The sequence below is a fragment of the Xenopus laevis genome, chromosome 9_10L, assembly GCF_017654675.1.
Source record: "Xenopus laevis strain J_2021 chromosome 9_10L, Xenopus_laevis_v10.1, whole genome shotgun sequence".
Taxonomy (NCBI): domain Eukaryota; kingdom Metazoa; phylum Chordata; class Amphibia; order Anura; family Pipidae; genus Xenopus; species Xenopus laevis.
The window spans coordinates 11,341,140-11,361,522 of record NC_054387.1 but is presented as its reverse complement, the minus strand read 5'-3'; the positions used below and the strand labels follow the sequence as shown (position 1 = coordinate 11,361,522).

The 20,383-nt window shown below is 42.2% G+C and overlaps 1 protein-coding gene across 1 annotated transcript in view; it reads left to right on the top strand.

Annotated features, from left to right (window-relative positions):
• Nucleotides 1-20,180, top strand: part of LOC108700896 (dolichol-phosphate mannosyltransferase subunit 1-like) — a 44,409-nt gene extending 24,229 nt beyond the window's left edge. Inside the window, exon 5 of the mRNA XM_018234933.2 lies at nucleotides 19,873-20,180. Coding sequence (XP_018090422.1) covers nucleotides 19,873-19,953 — 81 coding nt within the window. The 3' untranslated portion in view covers nucleotides 19,954-20,180. The remainder of the gene's footprint in view (nucleotides 1-19,872) is intronic.
• The last annotated feature ends 203 nt before the right edge of the window (nucleotides 20,181-20,383 follow it).

The following is a 20,383-nucleotide window of genomic DNA, read 5'->3' as shown; positions in this document are numbered from 1 at the left end:
ATAGAAACATTGTCTGGCTGAAAAGGAGGAACCCAAAACTAACCTTTACATGCGCTTTCCAATGCAGCCCAGCGAATCCTTGCACTGAACATTAATACCAGAAACATTACATTCCTCTCCAATCCAACACTGGCCCTAAACTGGGATCCCTGGTTGGAGCTAGGGCTGCACAACAGAGAGGCAATGCCATCTAGCGGCACTAGCAGGAAGGTTCCATTTTATTGCTCCTTTATTTTCCATTAGTGTTTGAACGAAAGGTTCTCAATGGGGGAATGCAGAGCTTGCGTTTAGGACTCCACTTCCATTGGTTCCTTTTAATCAGCTGGCTTCTGCGACATTGTTTCAGCCCCCAGACAGAGTATTTTGGTGGAGTTCCCCTTTAAAACCCACGTATCAGTCAACCGCACATAGAAATGCACTCATGTCAATGATAACCCCCAACAACTTATTGGAGGGGCTGCTGGAAGATGCCATAGACAGTTACTATTTATTGCGTCTTTGGGGGGCTGTGTGGGCCTCTGTGTTTTTGAAATACCAGCACCTATTTTGAGTCCAGACATGGGAGGTGCATATAGTCTGTGACACAAGCAATGGGTGGGACTAGAGCACAATGATGGCAGCTTACTTAGAGGAGCACAGAGTCTGCCCCAAGCAGTGGGTGGGTTAGTACCCGCTTATGGCAAATTACAGGGCAGGAATTCTGTAACTCAAACTACGAGTGGCACGAGAACATTCCGATGGCAACTTACAGGAGAGGGGCTGAAATGTGATACTGAAACTACCCAATGGGAGGAAGTGTCTCCAAAACTGAGCTGCCCTTTTATAATATTGAACAAAAGATGTTTCCTACTGAAAGAATTGTGGTTTAATGCCATTCTTATCATTGAGAAAATAAATTAAGAGATCGGTTAATAGACAACACTCCCCACTGCCATTACCCATTGTCATTCCCATTGTCATTCCCCACTGTCAGTCACGACAGTTGCTAAGACTTGCTAAAATGGTAAAATGAGACTAAGGGAGCTAGCACACGGGCAGATTCGGGGAGATTTAGTCGCCTTCTTCCTGCTATAATGAGAAAACGCCAGCGCCAATGCACTCGCGGTGCTTCAATTTCCGAAGTTGCCTCACGAGGAAACTTTGGGTCATTCCGGAAATCAAAGCGCAGCGAGTGAATTGGCGCTGGTGTTTTCTCATTATAGCAGGCAGAAGGCAGTTTGGGGAGATTGTCACCCCGCCGAAGAGCAACTAAATCTCCACGAATCTGACTGTGTGCTAGCTCCCTAAAATGATAGCCTCCCCCATCAGAGCCAGAATTGGAGAAGGCAAAAGAGGCATGTGCCTAGGGTGCAACAGTTGGGGGTGCCAGGCAGATACCATTTCTGTTACCTACCCCTAGTCCAAATGATTGCATCCCCGCACTGCTCTTCTTTTGTGGTTGTTGGTACATCTGCATGCGAGTGCTCATTCTCATTCATGTGCACTAGAGTAGGGGTGCGATGTGCCTAGCCTGGTTGCCTAGGGTGCCATACCATTTTTTTACAACCCTGCACCCCCCAATCTGCCCCAGGTTTGGAGGGGCAGATACCTTGGCATAAAGAGCATATGGATATATTCATGTACAGCTACAAAAACAATAACCTCTTGCTCTGCAGAGCTTACAATCTCCTTGTTTTGCAACGGCATTACAAAGTGCACAGTGCTAGCCATAAGAATGTGTTTTGGAACTTCAGCGTGAGTTTGCAGCTGTACAGATGAGCACCACTTAGTCTAACCGCCCCTTGGGGAATATTATCTGCATGCCAAGGAGCTGCCTAGAGAATTGCTTAGCATTATCTATTAATTGCTGCCATTCAGGGCTAAGTGAGACAAGTCAAATGAGCAGCTGGGAGTTAGAGCTTTATTGACCTACAACATCCGCCATCTGAGCTCCATCCAGATCTAATACATATTTAGTAGCCACACCAACATACATCTGTTGATCACAGTCCCATGTAAAAATAGCCGGGATCCTGTTAGATGGAGATTCCGCTTATTTGGGAAGGATGGCTGCCCAGAAAGCACATTTCTTCGTTGCTGGGATAAGGGGCCCACACAGACTTCAGTGTCAGAAAACAAATCCAGCGTGGATATTGATTGTCTGTCTTGTGGCACATATCCATTGTGACATCAGCATGTGAGTCAATGGCCTTACTGTCATGGTGCTACATTGTGACAGCACACAGTGAGTCTAACTTGTTTTTTTTTTTGTTTTGTTTTTTAGGGGGGTTTTGTTGCAGCTGGAGACACTCACAAAACAAAAAAATGTCAAGGAAACCACCAAATTCTATTTTTTTCTCACTCTCCAGTCCAACAGATGCAATTTCTTTTTTTTTTTCTCTCCAAACAGAAATAAGAGCAGACGTTGCGTTAATGCTTCCCGGTTGCTAGGGAACTGGCTGTTTGCTGACCATAATTAATGGGAAGAACAGCCGTTTTTTTGTGAATGAACTCAGTGATTGAGCCGGGCGCTCGATACGTCAGCCGATGGGCACATCTCACCAGGCTGGTATTTGTACTGTGTCTCCCCGTGCCACGAGGTTATGCAGAATCCTCCTCGTGTTCAGCCAGAGACACAAACGCTCTCTATGCTGCACATTCCCCGGGAATGAAGTATGGAGTGAATGAATTGAAAGCAGTACCTGTTTTATATTCTCTGCACTGCTGCCTCTGACTCCTGAAACAATGTAGCAGAAGCCAGCTGGTTAAAGGACCTGGTTAACAATTGACCAGGTCTTTCTAATGTAGCTGGTGAAGCCATTAGATGTGAACAGATTATTTTTATTGCCCACCAAGTAGACTGAATTACCCCTTAGATGAAAGGCTCATGTGCTGCACTGCTGCTTGGGGAGGTCATGGTCATGGTCCAATTTAGCAGTCAAACTGTAAGATATAGGCTTAATTTAAGCAGAGCAAACATAGCCACTAAACTTTTAAAACTATAGGTTTATCCGGAAACCTGTTATCCAGAAAGCTCCAAATTATGGAAAGGCCACCTCCCCATACACTCAATTTTATACAAATAATCCAAGTTTTTAAATATGATTTCCCTTGTTCTTGATCCAAAGATAGAATTAATCCTTATTGGAAGCCTATTGGGTTTATTTAACATTTAAGGGCAGAGACACTCAGATTCGGGGAGATTTGTCGCCTGGGGACAAATCCCCTCCTCTTCGGACGACTAATCTCCCTGAACTGCCTCCACATCGGCTAGAATTTTAATCGCCGGCGGGATGGCACTCGGATTGCTTCGTTTTACGAAGTCGTCCGAAGTTGCCTCACGAGGAAAATTCGGGAGACTTCGGAAAACTAAGCGATCTGAGTGCCATCCCACCGGCAATTTACATATTAGCCAGATGGAAGGCAGTTCGGGGAGATTAGTCACCCTGAAAAAGAGGAGATTTGTCGCCGGACAACTAATCTCCCCGAATCTGACCATGTGTCTCTGCCCTAAATGGTTTTCTAGTAGATATGAACATCCAAATTACATAAAGATTCATTATCTGGAAAACCTGAAGTCCTGAGCATTGTAGATAACAGCTCCCATGCCTGTACATCATTATATAAACTTATGTCAACTTCTAACGTGATAGAAAACTATTAAAAATTGTAGGGGAACTTACTCTAAAAAAGGGGAGGGGGTCTTGTTATAGGACAAGCACCCCTTTAACGCTCCAGTTGATCCCATGTAAGATCAGACCGTGACAAATGCATATTTTTTGAATGACTCCATGCAATAAATGCGCGATTGCACTCGCTGTTCTGGGGTAGCACACTGACTCCCATTGTATTTAAGGCTCATATTGGGAACAACAGAGCTCTTTATTCAGCAGAAAATGCCTCATACACTCCCCAGGTGCCGCCCCGCTGCTTCACACCCCAGAAGCTTACAGTATGTGTTTGCACTGGGCACGCTGGGCACTGCCACAGACTCAGTGACCAAATAACATTAAAATTGCCAGCGCAGGACTCGCCAAAGGCTGGAACGTATGACACTGGCTCGGAATTTCTGTGTCACATTGTATGGCATTTGGACATCCCTACCATACACACAAGTAATATCCATCTTTAAAGGGGTGCTGCAGCTTGAACTTAACTTTTAGTACCTTATAGATCATTTTAAGCAACTTTTCAATTGACCATTTCTTTTTTATGTTTTTTTTTTATTTGCCTTCTTCTTCTGACTCTTTCCAGCAGGCCCATACTGGCAACCTGTGGGTTCTGGCAAATGCCAGAGGGGGCTGCTATAAAGTGCCATAGAAAGTCAGTATTTAGTGGGCTGGTGGGGTCTGTTTGGGCCTCTTTGTAGGCTTATTGGGCCTCTTTGTACCTGAAATGCCAGGGTCTATTTTGACTCTCAGTCCAGCCCTGCTTTCCAGCTTTCAAATGGGGGTCATTGACCCAGGGTCGGACTGGAGGGCCCCTCCGGACCCCCTAATGCGACGCTGCGCATGCGCAAAAGGAGGTGCGCTGCATGCATGCACGAGAGGAGCCGTGCGCATGAGCGAACTCCGCTGCAGGTGCCGCAAACTGTTTTTTTTGTAGGGCCAGGAGATCAGGAGAGGGGGTCTGGCCCGGCAGGGGCCTATGAGGGCCGGGGGACCCACCAGGTATATGGCCACTTTAAGGCTACACATTTATTGTTATTGCTACTTTTCACTACTCACTTTCTATTCTATTCAGCCCTCTCCTATTCATATTCCAGTCTCTTATTCAATGGTTATTCATGGTTGCTGGGGTAATATGGACCCTAGCAACCAGATAGCTGACACTGCAAACTGTAAAGCTGCTGAACAAAACACGAGATAGCTCAAAAAAACACAAATAATAAAAAATGAAAATGAAGACTGATTGCAAATTGTCTCAGAATATCACTCTCCACATCATATTAAAAGTTAATTTAAAGGTGAACAACACTTTTAACCAGCATAGGCTAACAGAGCAGTACTGCAGATATATTTAAGCCTGGAACTGTGACCCTATAGATCACAGGACTTTTGCCAATGGAATACTAAACTGTGAGATTGAATCATTCCCCTCATATATTCAAAGGGGACGCAGTGTAATACATAGAAGTAATCAGAATATCCAATGTTCATCTCTGCAGGGGGCTGATTTCGCACAGTTGGTATGGGTCAGGTGTTCCTGTAGGTGAGGGTGATGGATTACCGGTGCCATATGAACAAGTGCTATTTAATTAGCCTCACAGTTTGGTCACTTACAGATATATCAGACATTGGCTGGGGTAGCTTAACTGTTGCCTTGCTGAGCAAAGTTTCAAACTACAGCTCAGTTCTACAGATAGGATCTGTGCAGCCACTGGGACAGAATGCTCTGTTATACAGATAGCTAGAATCTCAGCCATAAAGCAGGGCAGGACTGCTATTTACAAAGGGGATCAGATATTATCTGTGCAGCCACTGGGACAGAATGTTCTGTTATACAGATAGCTAGAATCTCAGCTGCCATAAAGCAGGACAGGACTGCTGCTTACAATGGGGATCAGATAGGATCTGTGCAGCCACTGGGACAGAATGCTCTGTTATACAGATAGTTAGAATCTCAGCTGCCATAAAGCAGGGTAGGACTGCTGCTTACAATGGGGATCAGATAGGATCTGTGCAGCCATTGGGACAGAATGCTCTGTTATACAGATAGCTAGAATCTCAGCTGCCATAAACCAGGGCAGGACTGCTGCTTACAATGGGGATCAGATAGGATCTGTGCAGCCACTGGGACAGAATGCTCTGTTATACAGATAGCTAGAATCTCAGCCATAAAGCAGGACAGGACTGCTGCTTACAATGGGGATCATATAGGATCTGTGCAGCCACTGAGACAGAATGTTCTGTTATACAGATAGCTAGAATCTCAGCCATAAAGCAGGACAGGACTGCTGCTTACAATGGGGATCAGATAGGATCTGTGCAGCCACTGGGACAGAATGCTCTGTTATACAGATAGCTAGAATCTCAGCTGCCATAAAGCAGGACAGGACTGCTGCTTACAATGGGGATCAGATAGGATCTGTGCAGCCACTGGGACAGAATGCTCTGTTATACAGATAGTTAGAATCTCAGCTGCCATAAAGCAGGGTAGGACTGCTGCTTACAATGGGGATCAGATAGGATCTGTGCAGCCATTGGGACAGAATGCTCTGTTATACAGATAGCTAGAATCTCAGCCATAAAGCAGGACAGGACTGCTGCTTACAATGGGGATCAGATAGGATCTGTGCAGTCATTGGGACAGAGTGCTCTGTTATACAGATAGCTAGAATCTCAGCCATAAAGCAGGACAGGACTGCTGCTTACAATGGGGATCAGATAGGATCTGTGCAGCCACTGGGACAGAATGCTCTGTTATACAGATAGCTAGAATCTCAGCTGCCATAAAGCAGGGCAGGACTGCTGCTTACAATGGGGATCAGATAGGATCTGTGCAGCCACTGGGACAGAATGCTCTGTTATACAGATAGCTAGAATCTCAGCCATAAAGCAGGACAGGACTGCTGCTTACAATGGGGATCAGATAGGATCTGTGCAGCCACTGCGACAGAATGCTCTGTTATACAGATAGCTAGAATCTCAGCCATAAAGCAGGACAGGACTGCTGCTTACAATGGGGATCAGATAGGATCTGTGCAGCCACTGGGACAGAATGCTCTGTTATACAGATAGCTAGAATCCCCCGTAATGGAATTCTCCCACTATGTTTGCTGGATGAGCTTCTAATGTGATTGGCTTGAGAAACAGAAAGAAGGATCCCTTACATGTGCTAAAAGGTTTATGTATGAATAGAGTCTCAGTGTGAGATGACTAATCGAAGAGGAGGGAATGAGTCACAGATCTGTGTCACATTAAAAGTGGGTTATAAATATAGAAAAAAAAGATACATAAATCCGTCTGTTGTCCTGGTTTATTGCAAGGGTGTGGAAGTTGTTATTTTGAAGTGAAAAATTGTGGTTTTGACAATTGCTTGTTCCCTCCTTGACACACTTCACTCAAAGCAGGATAATTATACAAATATAGATATACTTTTTTGTGTATAAACTGCCAGTTAGAAGGAATGGACTTTGCGTAGAAAAAAATTAAAGGGGTTGTTCACCTTTGAGTTAACTTTTAGTATGATGTAGAGAGTGATATTCTGAGACAATTTGCAATTGGTTTTCATTTTTTATTATTTGTGGTTTTTGAGTTATTTAGCTCTCCAGCTTCAGTAATCTGGTTTCTAGGGTCCAATTTACCCCAGCAACCATGCATTCATCCAAATTAGAAGCTAGGATATGAATAGGAGGGGCCTGTATAGAGAGGTGAGTAATAAAAAGTAGCAACAACAATACATTACATTTGTAGCCTTACAGAGCATTTGTTTTTATATGGGGTCAGTGACTATGGAAAGAAACAGAAGAAACGGCAAATAATAAAAAACTATTATGAAGACCAAAAGTTGCTTAGAATTGGCCATTCTAGAACACACTAAGAGTTAACTTATAGGTTAACAGCCCCTTTAACCTTCTATAGTTTGCCCTCTAGCACTCAAAAGTAGGCAGAACACATAATTATATATGCAAAAAGCTGCTCCAATGAGAAGCACCCCTGCCATCTTGCTGTTTTCAAACATAAGGAGATCACTGGGCAACAGCTGAAGGTTCCATCTGTTCTAGGGTAGGACTGTCTTTACGGACGTTTTCATCGCGATCCAACGCGCTGCAACAAAACACTGGCGTCAAATCGCATGCGACGGAAATAAGGTAAGTAATGGTAATATCGAATTAAGTTGCGTGTGCAGCGTCCGCATCCGACAGTCGGATCAACGCTGCAACTTCATCTGGCATTTCCATTACTTATCTTATTTCCGTTGAATGCGATTTGACGCCTGTGTTTTGTCGCAGCGCGCCGGATCGCACCAAAAACATCCGAGTAGTCCTACCCTATAGTTCTACTTTACACAAATACAACCGGTCACTATAGACAGCCCTGATTAATTATGCTCGGGTTGTGTGACTTGTTCCATAGACAACTATGGATTTCATTTTTGGCAACTCTTATTGGGTGAAAAATGCAAGGAATACATTCGTCTGTTTAAATTGATTATATAAATTGATTATATGTAAATGGAGTACAATTGAAAACTGATGCCCGTGTCTCTGTATTGAGGTTCCTGTGAAAATACGGAGGCACTGATGGAAACTTCACTCCTCTCCGCCCCCCCATTCCCATTATCTGGTTTTGATTTAGTTCTGAGTCACCGCGCCGGAACTGAATCCTCCTCCTGGTTTTGATCTAGTGTTGTCCAGTATGATGAGGTTCTGCACAGCGAAATAGAATGGAAAAGTGCAGGAGTTGACCTTTAAGCAAAGCGGCTGTGGGTTTCATTGGTTGTGTTTGATGGGCCGTGGGCTCGGATCTCTGAAGATTGGGGAATAAATGGAAGAAACTGGAGTGGCTGTGAAACATGATTGGAAAGTCAAAAGTTTTTTGTAAAGGGTTGGTTCACCTAAAATTAAGTTAACTTTTAGTATGTTATTGCTCATTCTAATGGCTCATTCTAAGCAACTTTTCAATTGTTCTTCATTATTTATTTATTTTTTAATCGTTTTTGAATTATTCGCCTTCTTCTTTTGACTCTTTCCAGTTTTCAAATGATCCCATCTAAAACAATAAATACTCTACAAGGATACACATTTAGGGGGTTATTTATCAAGCTCTGAATTTATCTCAGTATTTCTAATATAAAAATCCGAGCAACTCCGAATTCCCAATTGAACCTTATTTATCATTAATAAAAAAATAGTTCGGGCAAAAATCCGAAAATGTCGAAAAAAAATCGGATATTCGGCACTTGATAAATTATCCCCTTATTGTTATTGCTACCTTTTATTATTCATCTTTCTATTCCCGCCCTCACCTATTCATAAATAAGCTCTTATTCAAATTAGGGTGCACCGAATCCACTATTTTGGATTCGGCCGAACCCCCGAATCCTTTCCGTAAGATTTGGCCGAATACTGAACCGAATAATAATTTGCATATGCAAATTAGGGGTGGAAAGGGGAAAACATTTTTTACTTCCTTGTTTTGTGACAAAAAGTCACTCAATTTCCCTCCCTGCCCCTAATTTACATAGGCAAATTCGGTTCGGCCGGGCAGAAGGATTCGGCCAAATCCGAATCCTGCTGGAAAAGGCAGAATCCTGGATTCGATGCATCCCTAATTCAAATCAATACATGGTTGCTATGGTCATTTTGGACCCTAGCAATCGGATAGCTGAAACTGCAAACTAGAGAGCTGCTGAATAAAAAGCTAAATAACTCCACAAATAATAAAGAATTAAAAGCAATTGCAAATTGTCTCAGAATATCAGTCTCTACATCATACTAAACTAAAAACCCCTTTAAACAAAAGGTCCAGTTTCTGAACAAATACACTTTTTATGTGCGCCTTGTGGGAGACATCAGAGGCAGCCTGTTCTGTAGGAAGCACATTGGTTACTTCTGGGGTTCACTGAGACATTATTATGAGCCCCAGCATTTGCAGACCCATTGCCCTCTCCCCTTACCCAATTGGTGTACGAGTAGGAAAGCTTTTTTAGCTGGAAATTCTGAAACTGAGGAATGAAAATGTACATAATCTCAGAATGTAAGATAATAGCAAAGCGGCCGATAGTGCTGATTAGCAGCTTTCTCATTGGTTATTGCTTTTGCATATGTAATTAGATCATAGTACACTTGGGAGAACTAGGGGTTGCAGTAGGACGGCTTTTATGGAAAGTAAAACCCCTTTAACTGCTGGTTAGTGAGAAACGAACCCCCTGCCTCGTTAGGATCCCCGTCTCTTGCATTTTATTCCTGCTTTTAATTTAAAATAAATGTTAAAATATTTCATAGTCACTTCAGGCTTCATTGAATAATTTCCACAAAGTGCTAAAACGGACGCTGAATATTCTGGCACTATCACACAGTGCAGAGAAAAAAAAAGTGCTAATTAAAATATGTGCTTTAAACGTTTATGGATATTTTAGCTTTGGGCACGCAGCTTGTATGCAGGGGGATTGTTTATTACAGACACAAACAATGTCACAGGTAAGGTGGCTGGTAAGGTGGCTGGTATGGTGTCTAACAGGGTGCAGAGAGTCTTGTTTATTCAATGTGATACCCAGTGGTGTTGCCTTGCTGGGGGTGTAAAGGTTGTACCCTACCATGGGGCCTGTCAAGGACATATGGAACAAGGCAGATGGATGAAAAAAGTTTCAATTATGTGGCACAAACCCAGGGAAGGAGGAGAAGTGAAGCTCCGCTCCATATTAAAAAACATGCTACATGGTTTACTTGACGCGTTTCGGGCACAGCTGCCCTTAATCATAAACACATACCCGCTGGACCCGCATCCCGACTTTGCACCCCCATTTATCAAACTCTTCTTCCTGCTCTCCCCGCCCGCCGGTTTTATAGCCGCGCACCTACTCGCCCTGCCCTTTTTGTGATGTCATCGACGGGGCAGGTTGGCGCGGGTCTATAAAAATAACTCGGAAGTCGGGCACGGGCGGGTAAAACCCATCCTGCAGATCACTAATTCTGGGGGCTCTCTGCTAAAAGCCAATCAAGTTTCAGAGACAGAGATCTTTTTCTGGCTGTTCAATGCAGGAGATCAAAGAGAAAGTCAGAATGTTTCAGTAACAATCTGGGACTGCGGGTTGAGCTGTCAAAATCGGGACTGACACACTTAAAACGAGACAGTTGGGCACAGCTTCTACCTGAGCGCAGGTATGTGTAGTCAAGATCAGCCCTAAAAACACAAAAGCAGCCATTTTTGGGACGATCTCCCCTTCATGTACCTGCATTCAGGTGGAATCTGTGCCTGTCAGTGCAACTATATACAGAGTTTCAAAAGAGAGCAGATACCCTTCTCCTCCTCCTGCCTGACTGACCAGGGCCCTACAAAGAATTCATATTTCTGCTATTTATAAATCATTGATAATTGAGTTTTATTTCCCAGAAATGATGGCACGTTCTATAGAGGATAGAGAAATGCTGTGCCTGGGAATGCTCTGTGGTTGGTTAGTTTTAATTAATAGCTCCATAGACATGTCGGGAAATAGCAGCAGGTTACATCTCATCACAGTAAACAAAATGAATGAAACTGCTGGAACTGGAAGAGAAGTTGTTTCGCAGACATTAGGGATAATTTGCTAACACCCACCCAGCAGGGAGAATAACATACGGCTGCAAGTCTGTCTCCCCGAAAGGGTTTCATCTATATTCGAGCAGTGTAAAGACATTATAGAGCAGCAGGGGGCAGCAGCGGAGCATTTTATTATCATTTTCCGATATGATATATTAATGGCATCAGCATCAGGCAGTTATCTGTAGCTGGGTGCTTATCGTAATCACAGGCTTTCTTGTAAAGCAAAATGAGATATCTTTCGCTCTCTGAGGCATACGTTTTGGTATTTTATTGCCTGCCGATGAAATGGACTGCAGTCACTGAAAGAATTGCCTATAATTTATTGTAACAGTTGCACCTTATTAGTTAAATGGGATGTAAACTTCACATGATGCAGTTGCTCCACCTAAACTACAGTTCTCAGCATAGCCCAGCACTTTATCAAGGTTTAACAGGTTATAATAATATAAGTGAGGCTTGACTCCACATAAGCAATTTCCCGGGCTTTCCATGGCCAGCATACTAATTAATTATGCTAATTAATAACACTGTTCCCACAAATTAATTACAACTTATTAAAATCCCCAGGCAGAGACTGCTGAAATAAGAACCTGAAAGATTTCTACTTAGAAGTTGGTGTTCAACATTGTTGGACCCCTGACATAAAAAACAGCCATAAGTTCCCAGTATGATGGACAGCAAGTGTCACTTACTAAGATACAGCAGTTACCCGCCCGCCACCCGCACGGGGGGGTGTGAGGTCGGCCCAAACCCGACCGACCCACGGGTCCCGCAGGTATCAGGCCGGCACGCACATCACTACAGTACACAGTTATATGTTGGGGAGGGGGATGTGGCGAGAATATATGGGGCAAATTCCCTAACCCGGTAAAAATTCTCTAGCAAAGCAGCGCTAGAGTCTATCTCCTTCGCTAGCGAAGCGAAGTGACGCCTGCGCCCATTAGGAAATCAGTGAAGTCCCTGCGGGCGGTAACGCTAGCGAATTGATACTAGCATAGCCACTTTGCCCTTTAGGGAATCTGCCCCTATGTTGGGAAAGGGGGTGCGGCTGGGACAATGCGGGGCCTTCATGGCTGGGGTGGTTGGCCCTCAAGGTGGCAGAACCAGTGGGCCCATAACCCCCAGTCCGACAATGTTTGGCAGCAAACAAACAAATCTTATGGCCACCTTTACAGTCAAATACCTCCCAAGCGTACTTCATATGCAAAGAATAAAGAAATTGTAAACACGTATCTGTTCCTAAATCCATGCTTTCCACCCACCCCACCTAATCCAAAATCCCTAAAATATATATTTACAATTCGATTTTCTGCAGCTCTCTCTCTCCCTCGCACGGATCTGACCTGCCTTATCAAACACATTGCGGCTTAAAGACGAAGAAAACAAAGGGAAGTTGACGTGTTTACAATGTGCTCAGTGAATATCTCCTACATTTCATTGGATCTTCCCCTCTCTCACCCTATTGTTACCGGGGGCTCAGAACCTCGTTACAAATCTCACGAGCAATGAAGGGTTGTGTTGTCTGAGCTCCGCGCAATAAGGTTGCAATGACTTCTTTGTACAGCGTAGCTTTCAAGCTTTGTGTATTGAGAAGCAATGTTTTATATTTGGTTCTAAAATAAATTAACGGCATTGTTATGTGCTGTATATTAGTTCACCACTATAATACCCCTATGTAATTACTTGATTCAATGACAGAAGATACAACTAAGGCAATACAAGAGGGGCAAAAATGCTGCCGTCACAAAGAAAAATGACATGAAAAATCACTGTGCCATATAGAAAAGTATAAAATGAATAATAATTCATATTTTGGTGTTTGAAGAAGTATACTTGTACAGTGACTCGTGTATAGGAATAAAATAATCCCCTTTTCTGCTCAATATCAGCTTGATATCACCATTGACCCCTGTTAGTAGCCCGTGGCATATCCCTATCCCTGTTGTCCTCTACTAAAAGTTTGGATCAAGCTGATTTGGTTCACAATGTGTGCGATCAAATCTGCAAACTATGTTTTGAAATCCATTATCCGGAAAACCGTTATCCCACAGACTCCATTATAAGCAAGTAATTCTAATTTTTAAAAAATATTTCTCTTTTCTCTGTAATAATCAAACATTAACTTGTACCTGATCCCAACTACAATATGATGTATCCAGATTGGTGTCCAAACAATCCTGTTGGATAAACTTCATGTTTATAAATGCTTCTTTTAGGAGACTTAAGGTATGGTGATGCAAATTACAAAATGACCCCTTATCTGGAAACCCCCACATCCCAAGCATTCTGGATAACAGATCCCATACCTGGCTGAGCAAAACACTGCTATTAGCAATGTAGAATGCAAATGTCTAATAATAGGAAATGAATATAAATTGCAAAAGTGCTAGGGTAAGTTTAAATTAATTCATCAAGTCAAGTTTATCACGCCCAATTCATATGGAGACGTTTATGCTTGTTAGCTAGTAAAAGTCATAGGATAACAGGTCACATACCTGTATAGGACTGGGGGGTCCAGGGCCCACTGGAAACTGCCACCTTGAGGAGCCACCAGCCCCATTGTACGTTGCAATCTCCATATTCCCACTTCATACTTTCTCTTCCTTATCTGCCACAAACTGATCCAATGCAGATCCCAGCCAAAAAGCTGCACCCGTGAAGACCCACCAGGTTCTCTCCTGGTTTCCCACCTTCCCAGTCCAGTCCTATTTATTTCTGTGGGGAAAAGTAGGGTAGAACCGGCCTACCAAAATAGCAGAGGAACTGAATTTGACCACCCTTCATCCATTGGATCTGTATCTGCTTCCTCTATAGTTACACCCACATCTCCACATTTGAGTGGAACACTGATCTATCCAAATGTCCCCTTCATAACTTAGCCAAGGGCCTTTGGGGGAGGGGTTCTCATACCTGAAGTTGTTGGCCAAAAACTGGAAGGGAATAACTGCAGTTCTAGTATAGAGCTTGGTTTCCAAAAATGACCCAAATATGAATTACTTTGTAACATGGAACAAAAGGTATATATTTACTATGCAAACAATGTGCTAAAATTGTTAATGAAAATTAATTGAACCTTGTGCCAGGCAGTAGGTTCTGAGTAGCCTGCTAGGGACCAGAGAATCTCCCGGTGGGAATATTCCCTCTGTATCATAATGCGCTTCCATTCTATATTAAATACACCAGAGAACCCTTTCATTTACACATTTTAATAGTTGTATCCCATATGTCAGGCTTTCTGTGGATCCCCAGTACCTCCAGTCTAATTACAAAGCACAAACAAACAATGTATAATTTGATTTATCTGAGATAGGAAATTACATTTTATGTTCCGTATACTGATCTTAAATCACATAACTCAAGCGAATTGCAATGGAACATCTCAATCTTTTTTTGTTTCTGAGATATCATTTGCCAACAGGAATGTTTTCTAGCTCCTAAATCCTACCCTGACATTTTCTTCTCAGCAGTCCGGTCCCTGAGAACCTAAGAAGAAAGCAAAAGAAATGATTAGCCGGTATTTTAATAGTTTTAACATATTATTGTGCATTTCAAATGAGGGAAAATCTAAAGATATTTGAGCCAAAGAAAATTAAGATTGGCGTAACAACAGGGACAAACTGAAAGAGAAGACCAAGTAAATTTTTTATAAGGCACAACTGAGTCTTAAAGGAGTGCTAAATCCATACAAAGAATATGGGTTGAAATTGGGTATTTTATGTGCCACAGGTTCTTTAACAGAAATGATTTAAGGGATGTGCAAGACCTCCCTCCCTTCCCTTAATTTTAAAGTTACATTTTATACATTCCCTGCATTGCCAGTCATTCCCTACTCCCTAAGCTCATGTAAGGAACTGGACTATAAAAGTTGTCCCTATTTCTGAATGTGTCATGAATGGGGACACTAGGGGGTAAATTTATCAAAAAATGAAGTTCCGCCGCTAGAGTGAAATTCCGCAGCTCTCAATTCATTTCTACGGGATTTTTAAAAAGGCGTATTTATCAATGGATGAAGTGAAAGTTCACCCTTTGATAAATACGCCTATAAAAATCCCATAGAAATGAATGGAGAGTGGCGGAATTTCACTCTAGTGGCGGAACTTCACTATTAACTTCACTCTTTGATAAATATACCCCTACGTGTTCAAAAGCTCTACAGTTAATGTCTGCCATGTTAAAATTGCCATTGTGCATCACTGTTGCTCTAGATTCAGTTCCAGTCAGGGCACTTCTTTTCTTGACATTCTCCTTCAAGAGTTTAAACTCTAACGTCTGTTTCTATCCATGAGTTTTTATATCCCTTACAGCAGTGATCCCCAACCAGTGGCTCATGAACAACATGTTTCTCACCAACCCCTTGGATGTTGCTCCCAGTGGCCTCAAAGCAGGTGCTTATTTTTGAATTCTTGGTTTGGAGGCAAGTTTTGGTTGTAGAAAAACCATGTGTACTGCCAAACAGAGTCTCCTGTAGGCTGCAGATCCACATAGGAGATACAAACGGCCAATTACTTCCCATATTTGGCACCCCAGAAACTTTCTGCATGCTTGTGTTGCTCCCCAACTTTTTTTTACTTTTGGATGTGGCTTACATGTAAAAAAAAAGGTGAGGGTGCCTGCCTTACAACATTGCAAGCTGAAAAATGAGGGCATTTTAAGACACAACCGTAATATGGCAGATTACGGTGAGAATGTAGGTGTGGTTTCTAGGTATGACTTTGGCAAGTCATGCCAAAAAACACCACCTACCTGCCCTATCATCTTTTAAGCAGCGATTCTGTACTGCAGAGTACTAACTTCTCCTGGACTTTTAATGATTCTCTCCTAAACCCAGGATATATTTGGGCCATAATGGTTCATGGCCAGCTCATTACAGTAACATGGACATAAGGACATACCTGTACATAGGAGCTGGGGCACTGGCAAGACGTGAGCATCCTCTGGAACATTCATATTAATAAATGAGCCCTCTAACTGATTTATAATTGACATGTTTTTACTAAAAGTTCTAAATGTGGTCCTGCTAATTGTATATAGAATGTTTTCAGCTTATGACAGATGAATGTGTTTTCACAACATGATTTCCAAGAAATAATTTCAATATAATGAATCCTTTTGGTTATAAAAAAAGCTGACATTTCATTATCCCCTCAGTATACTGCAGTCACAGTGCCATAACGGATCTCATATCTGTACATTGTAATATCCACCCCTTAAGTGCCTCTTGTACAAAATCCCAGCCTGGCCTTCTTATCCTTATAATTTAGATCCCCTATCCTTTATTAATTGTATTGCTCTTGTCTGTATTCTCTCTAGTTCTCTTATTTTAGTGTACTGGATACCAAAGCTGTACTACATGCATTAGATATGGGATAAACTGAGCTTTATAAGGTATTATATTCTCCATGAATCTATACCATTTAATACTCTGCAATATCCTACTGATCCTGACTGCTGCAGCCTGGCATTGCTTGTCTTTAGCTACACCTGAAAATCATGTACACATTTTTGTAGCTAAAGTATTCTAATAGAATTATATGTTTGGGAATTTTCTCAGTAAATACCAGCGGAATTTGGACAGACAGACACTTGGATTAGATGTGACATCTGGGACATAAAAGCCTCGGAGTAGAAATTCAAACCATTTTCACAAGGTGGAAAGTAATAATCTCTTAGAAGAAATAAATGTAATTTGTTAAATACATCCCTGAGGAGACAATAAAATATAATTTCTTACTGATATGCAACCACCCCAGTACAGCATTATACAGCGTTATTCCAGGGAAATAATTTAGATGACACTTGGAATTATGAGACACGTATGACAGATTCAGTTTAACCAATACAGGAAGTTTGTGGGATAAAAGCTGGGATATCTTGTTAAATAATGTAAAATAAATCAAGGCATAATTATATCAGATGGATAGTAAACGAGGCTGAACAAGGGCATCACGTTTAACCATCCCAAATCACTCTATAAGTTGATGAAGACAAAGCATTGGAACTGGCAGACCAGCAGACTCCTTTCCCACCCATAAATATACAAAATTCCGTGATCAAGTGACATACGGTAACTAAGCATCGATTATAACTAATGACATAAGCACAGTTTAAAAGAATATCTTCTGCAGGATATTCATGACTCATATTATATTAAAGAGGTTAACTCTTAGTATTATATTAAATGGCCAATTCTAAGTGGTTAGGTTTCGGCAACAAGTCCCCGATTCATTAGCCTTGCGGGCAGTCTACAGTTAACCCAGCTGAGTACTCAGCAATGGTGCAGGCATGATCCCTTCAACCCACCCTTGTGGTTCTTCCAGTTTTTTAATTTTTTGGGAAGATTTGGCCCCAGAGTGAGGTCACTTCCGGGTTACACGGGTTGGAAGGTTAGTTGGGTAGCGGGAACATGTGGGTTAAATTGCGGGTTACGGGTCAGGTACGGGTTACAAAAAATGGACCCGTGCAGGACTCTAGCACAGCAGCCCCTGCTTAAAGTAAAACTACATTCACTGGGTGCTATTTAATGAGATATTGGACCAGGAAACACCAGGTCCTAAGCATTCTGGATAACAGGTCCCATATCTGTATAATTCATTATCATAAAGCATATACTGTGCATTGCTAATGAATATGCTTGCGATATCAGTGCATTTGTGTGACTGGCTGGAGATATAAAACATGGGCCAGGTCCACCAGGCCTAAAACAAAGTATTGTGTTTGAGATGTATTATTGAGAATCCAATCCACAACTCTTAAGATGTTGGACAGCACCAATGGGGATCTTTACTGTCACCATCTTGTGCCTAACTGGCCTTCAGACTGGGCCCCCTTAGCTCATAACAAGGTTACAGATATATAGAAACATTGGGGTAACAGTCACCCTGCTATAGTTCAAGGGGTACCCAGAGCACAAATAAGTACTCACCCCAAATCTCCCTTAATTGGCCTTCAGGCTGGGACCCCTTAGCTCATAACAAGGTTACAGATATATAGAAACATTGGGGTAACAGTCACCCTGCTATAGTTCCAGGGGTACCCAGGGCACAAATAAGCACTCACCCCAAATCTCCCTTAATTGGCCTTCAGGCTGGGACCCCTTAGCTCATAACAAGGTTACAGATATATAGAAACATTGGGGTAACAGTCACCCTGCTATAGTTCCAGGGGTACCCAGGGCACAAATAAGCACTCACCCCAAATCTCCCCCTAACTGACCTTCAGGCTGGGCCCCCTTAGCTCATAACAAGGTTACAGATATATAGAAACATTGGGGTAACAGTCACCCTGCTATAGTTCCAGGGGTACCCAGGACACAAATAAGCACTCACCCCAAATCTCACCCTAACTGGTCTTCAGACTGGGCCCCCTTAGCTCATAACAAGGTTACAGATATATAGAAACATTGGGGTAACGGTCAAGAGACCCTGACAGTTATAGTTTAAGGATCAACCACAGAAACCAATGCGATCAATGAAGCAGGAAGAGAGGGGTGATGCTGTGAGATACCCTGATATCAGAGCGTTTAGAGAGTAAATGGGAACCCCAGTTGTAGACAAATGCTCTTTTTTATGGTTTGGGATAAAAAAAAAAGTTTTTTTAAGGACAAGGAAACACAAACGTAGTTCTTATCAGGGATACGAAGAAACCCAGAATTTTTTAGGAGTCACCCTGATTTACAATAACAGCCCAGTCACCTGTTATTAGCAATTTGAAACTGTATCCTGTGCTTACCGTGAAAGGCACAGAAGTTGCACCTAAAATATTCATAAGTAGCCAGAGAAGGGACGGTGATTGGGAAGGAGGTTTGGCCTGGGCACAGACATTGTGGCCAGATGCACCCAGATCACTTTAGCTCCCAGTTGGTGTTAAGGTTGCCTCCTGGCTTAACAAGATACAGGTATGGGACCTGTTATCCAGAATGCTCGGGGTTTTCCCGGATAAGGGATCTTTCTTTAAAACGGATCTTCATACCTTAAGTCTACTAGAAAATCATGTAAACATTAAATAAACCCAGTAGGCTGGTTTTGCTTCCAATAAGGTTGGGATCAAGTACAAGCTCCTGTTTTATTATTACAGAGAAAAAGAAAATCATTTTTTAAAAATTTAAATTTTTTGGATGAAAAGGAATCTATGGGAGACTGCCTTTCCATAATTTAGAGCTCTTCCGGATAACGGTTTTCAGATAATGGATCCCATACCTGTATTTGTATTTTTCCTGGATAACGGATCCCCTACCTAAACTTCCTACTGTTTCCTATAAATCCAAATGGCCTTATTGCTACCACTTTTTTTCTGATCATATTTTCCCTTAAGCAGCCATACTATCGATACTAATGATTCCTGGAAAGATACAAAAATGCCGTAGAATTGAGTGGAATGATCGTGCTATAATAATAATGAGAGTCTCATGTAATAATTACTGCTGCTCATTCCATCTGGCCGCCAGGGTATTGATGATTTCTTTCCAACCTCATTGTGCTTGTTGTTATTAATAGTGTAACTAATTATCCTGGAACTGCTACTGCAATGCACATATTAATGGCGCAGCTAATTACCTCTGGATACAAATGCACCAGGCTCGTGTCAGATAATCAGAATCCCGTAATAAGAGTATTGAATCCCATTCATATTTAATCTCTCCTCTTTGCAGATAACGGCCGAGGCGCCTGCTTACTTTTTTGGAGACCAAGGACAAAATGGAAATGCCAGTGGAATGGTAATTATCCAGTAGTAGGGAAGGATGGACTAAACAGCTCCATCTGGGAATGTAACACAGTTATAAAAGTTTATCGCCCCGAATTTCCTTTATTCTGTCTGTGTAAAACTCAGCAATAAATCACTTCCCAAAGTCAGGTATTTAAACTGACCGCTTCCTATTTTACATCGCTGGTTATGACCCCCCGGTTCCCTCCCTCTTTTACTTTCTGTACCCTATTCCCAATAAAATTAATATAAATAAAGAATTGAAAAAAATAAAGGGCTGGTGATTGTTTAATTCAGACTTACTGCCGTTCACGTATATATTGCGGTACAGATACAGAACCTGTTATCCAGAATGTGCGGGACCTGGGGTTTTCCGGATAAAGGGTCTTTCCATAATTTGGATTTTCATACCTTAAGTCTACTAGAAAATCATGTAAACTTTAAATAAACCCAATAGG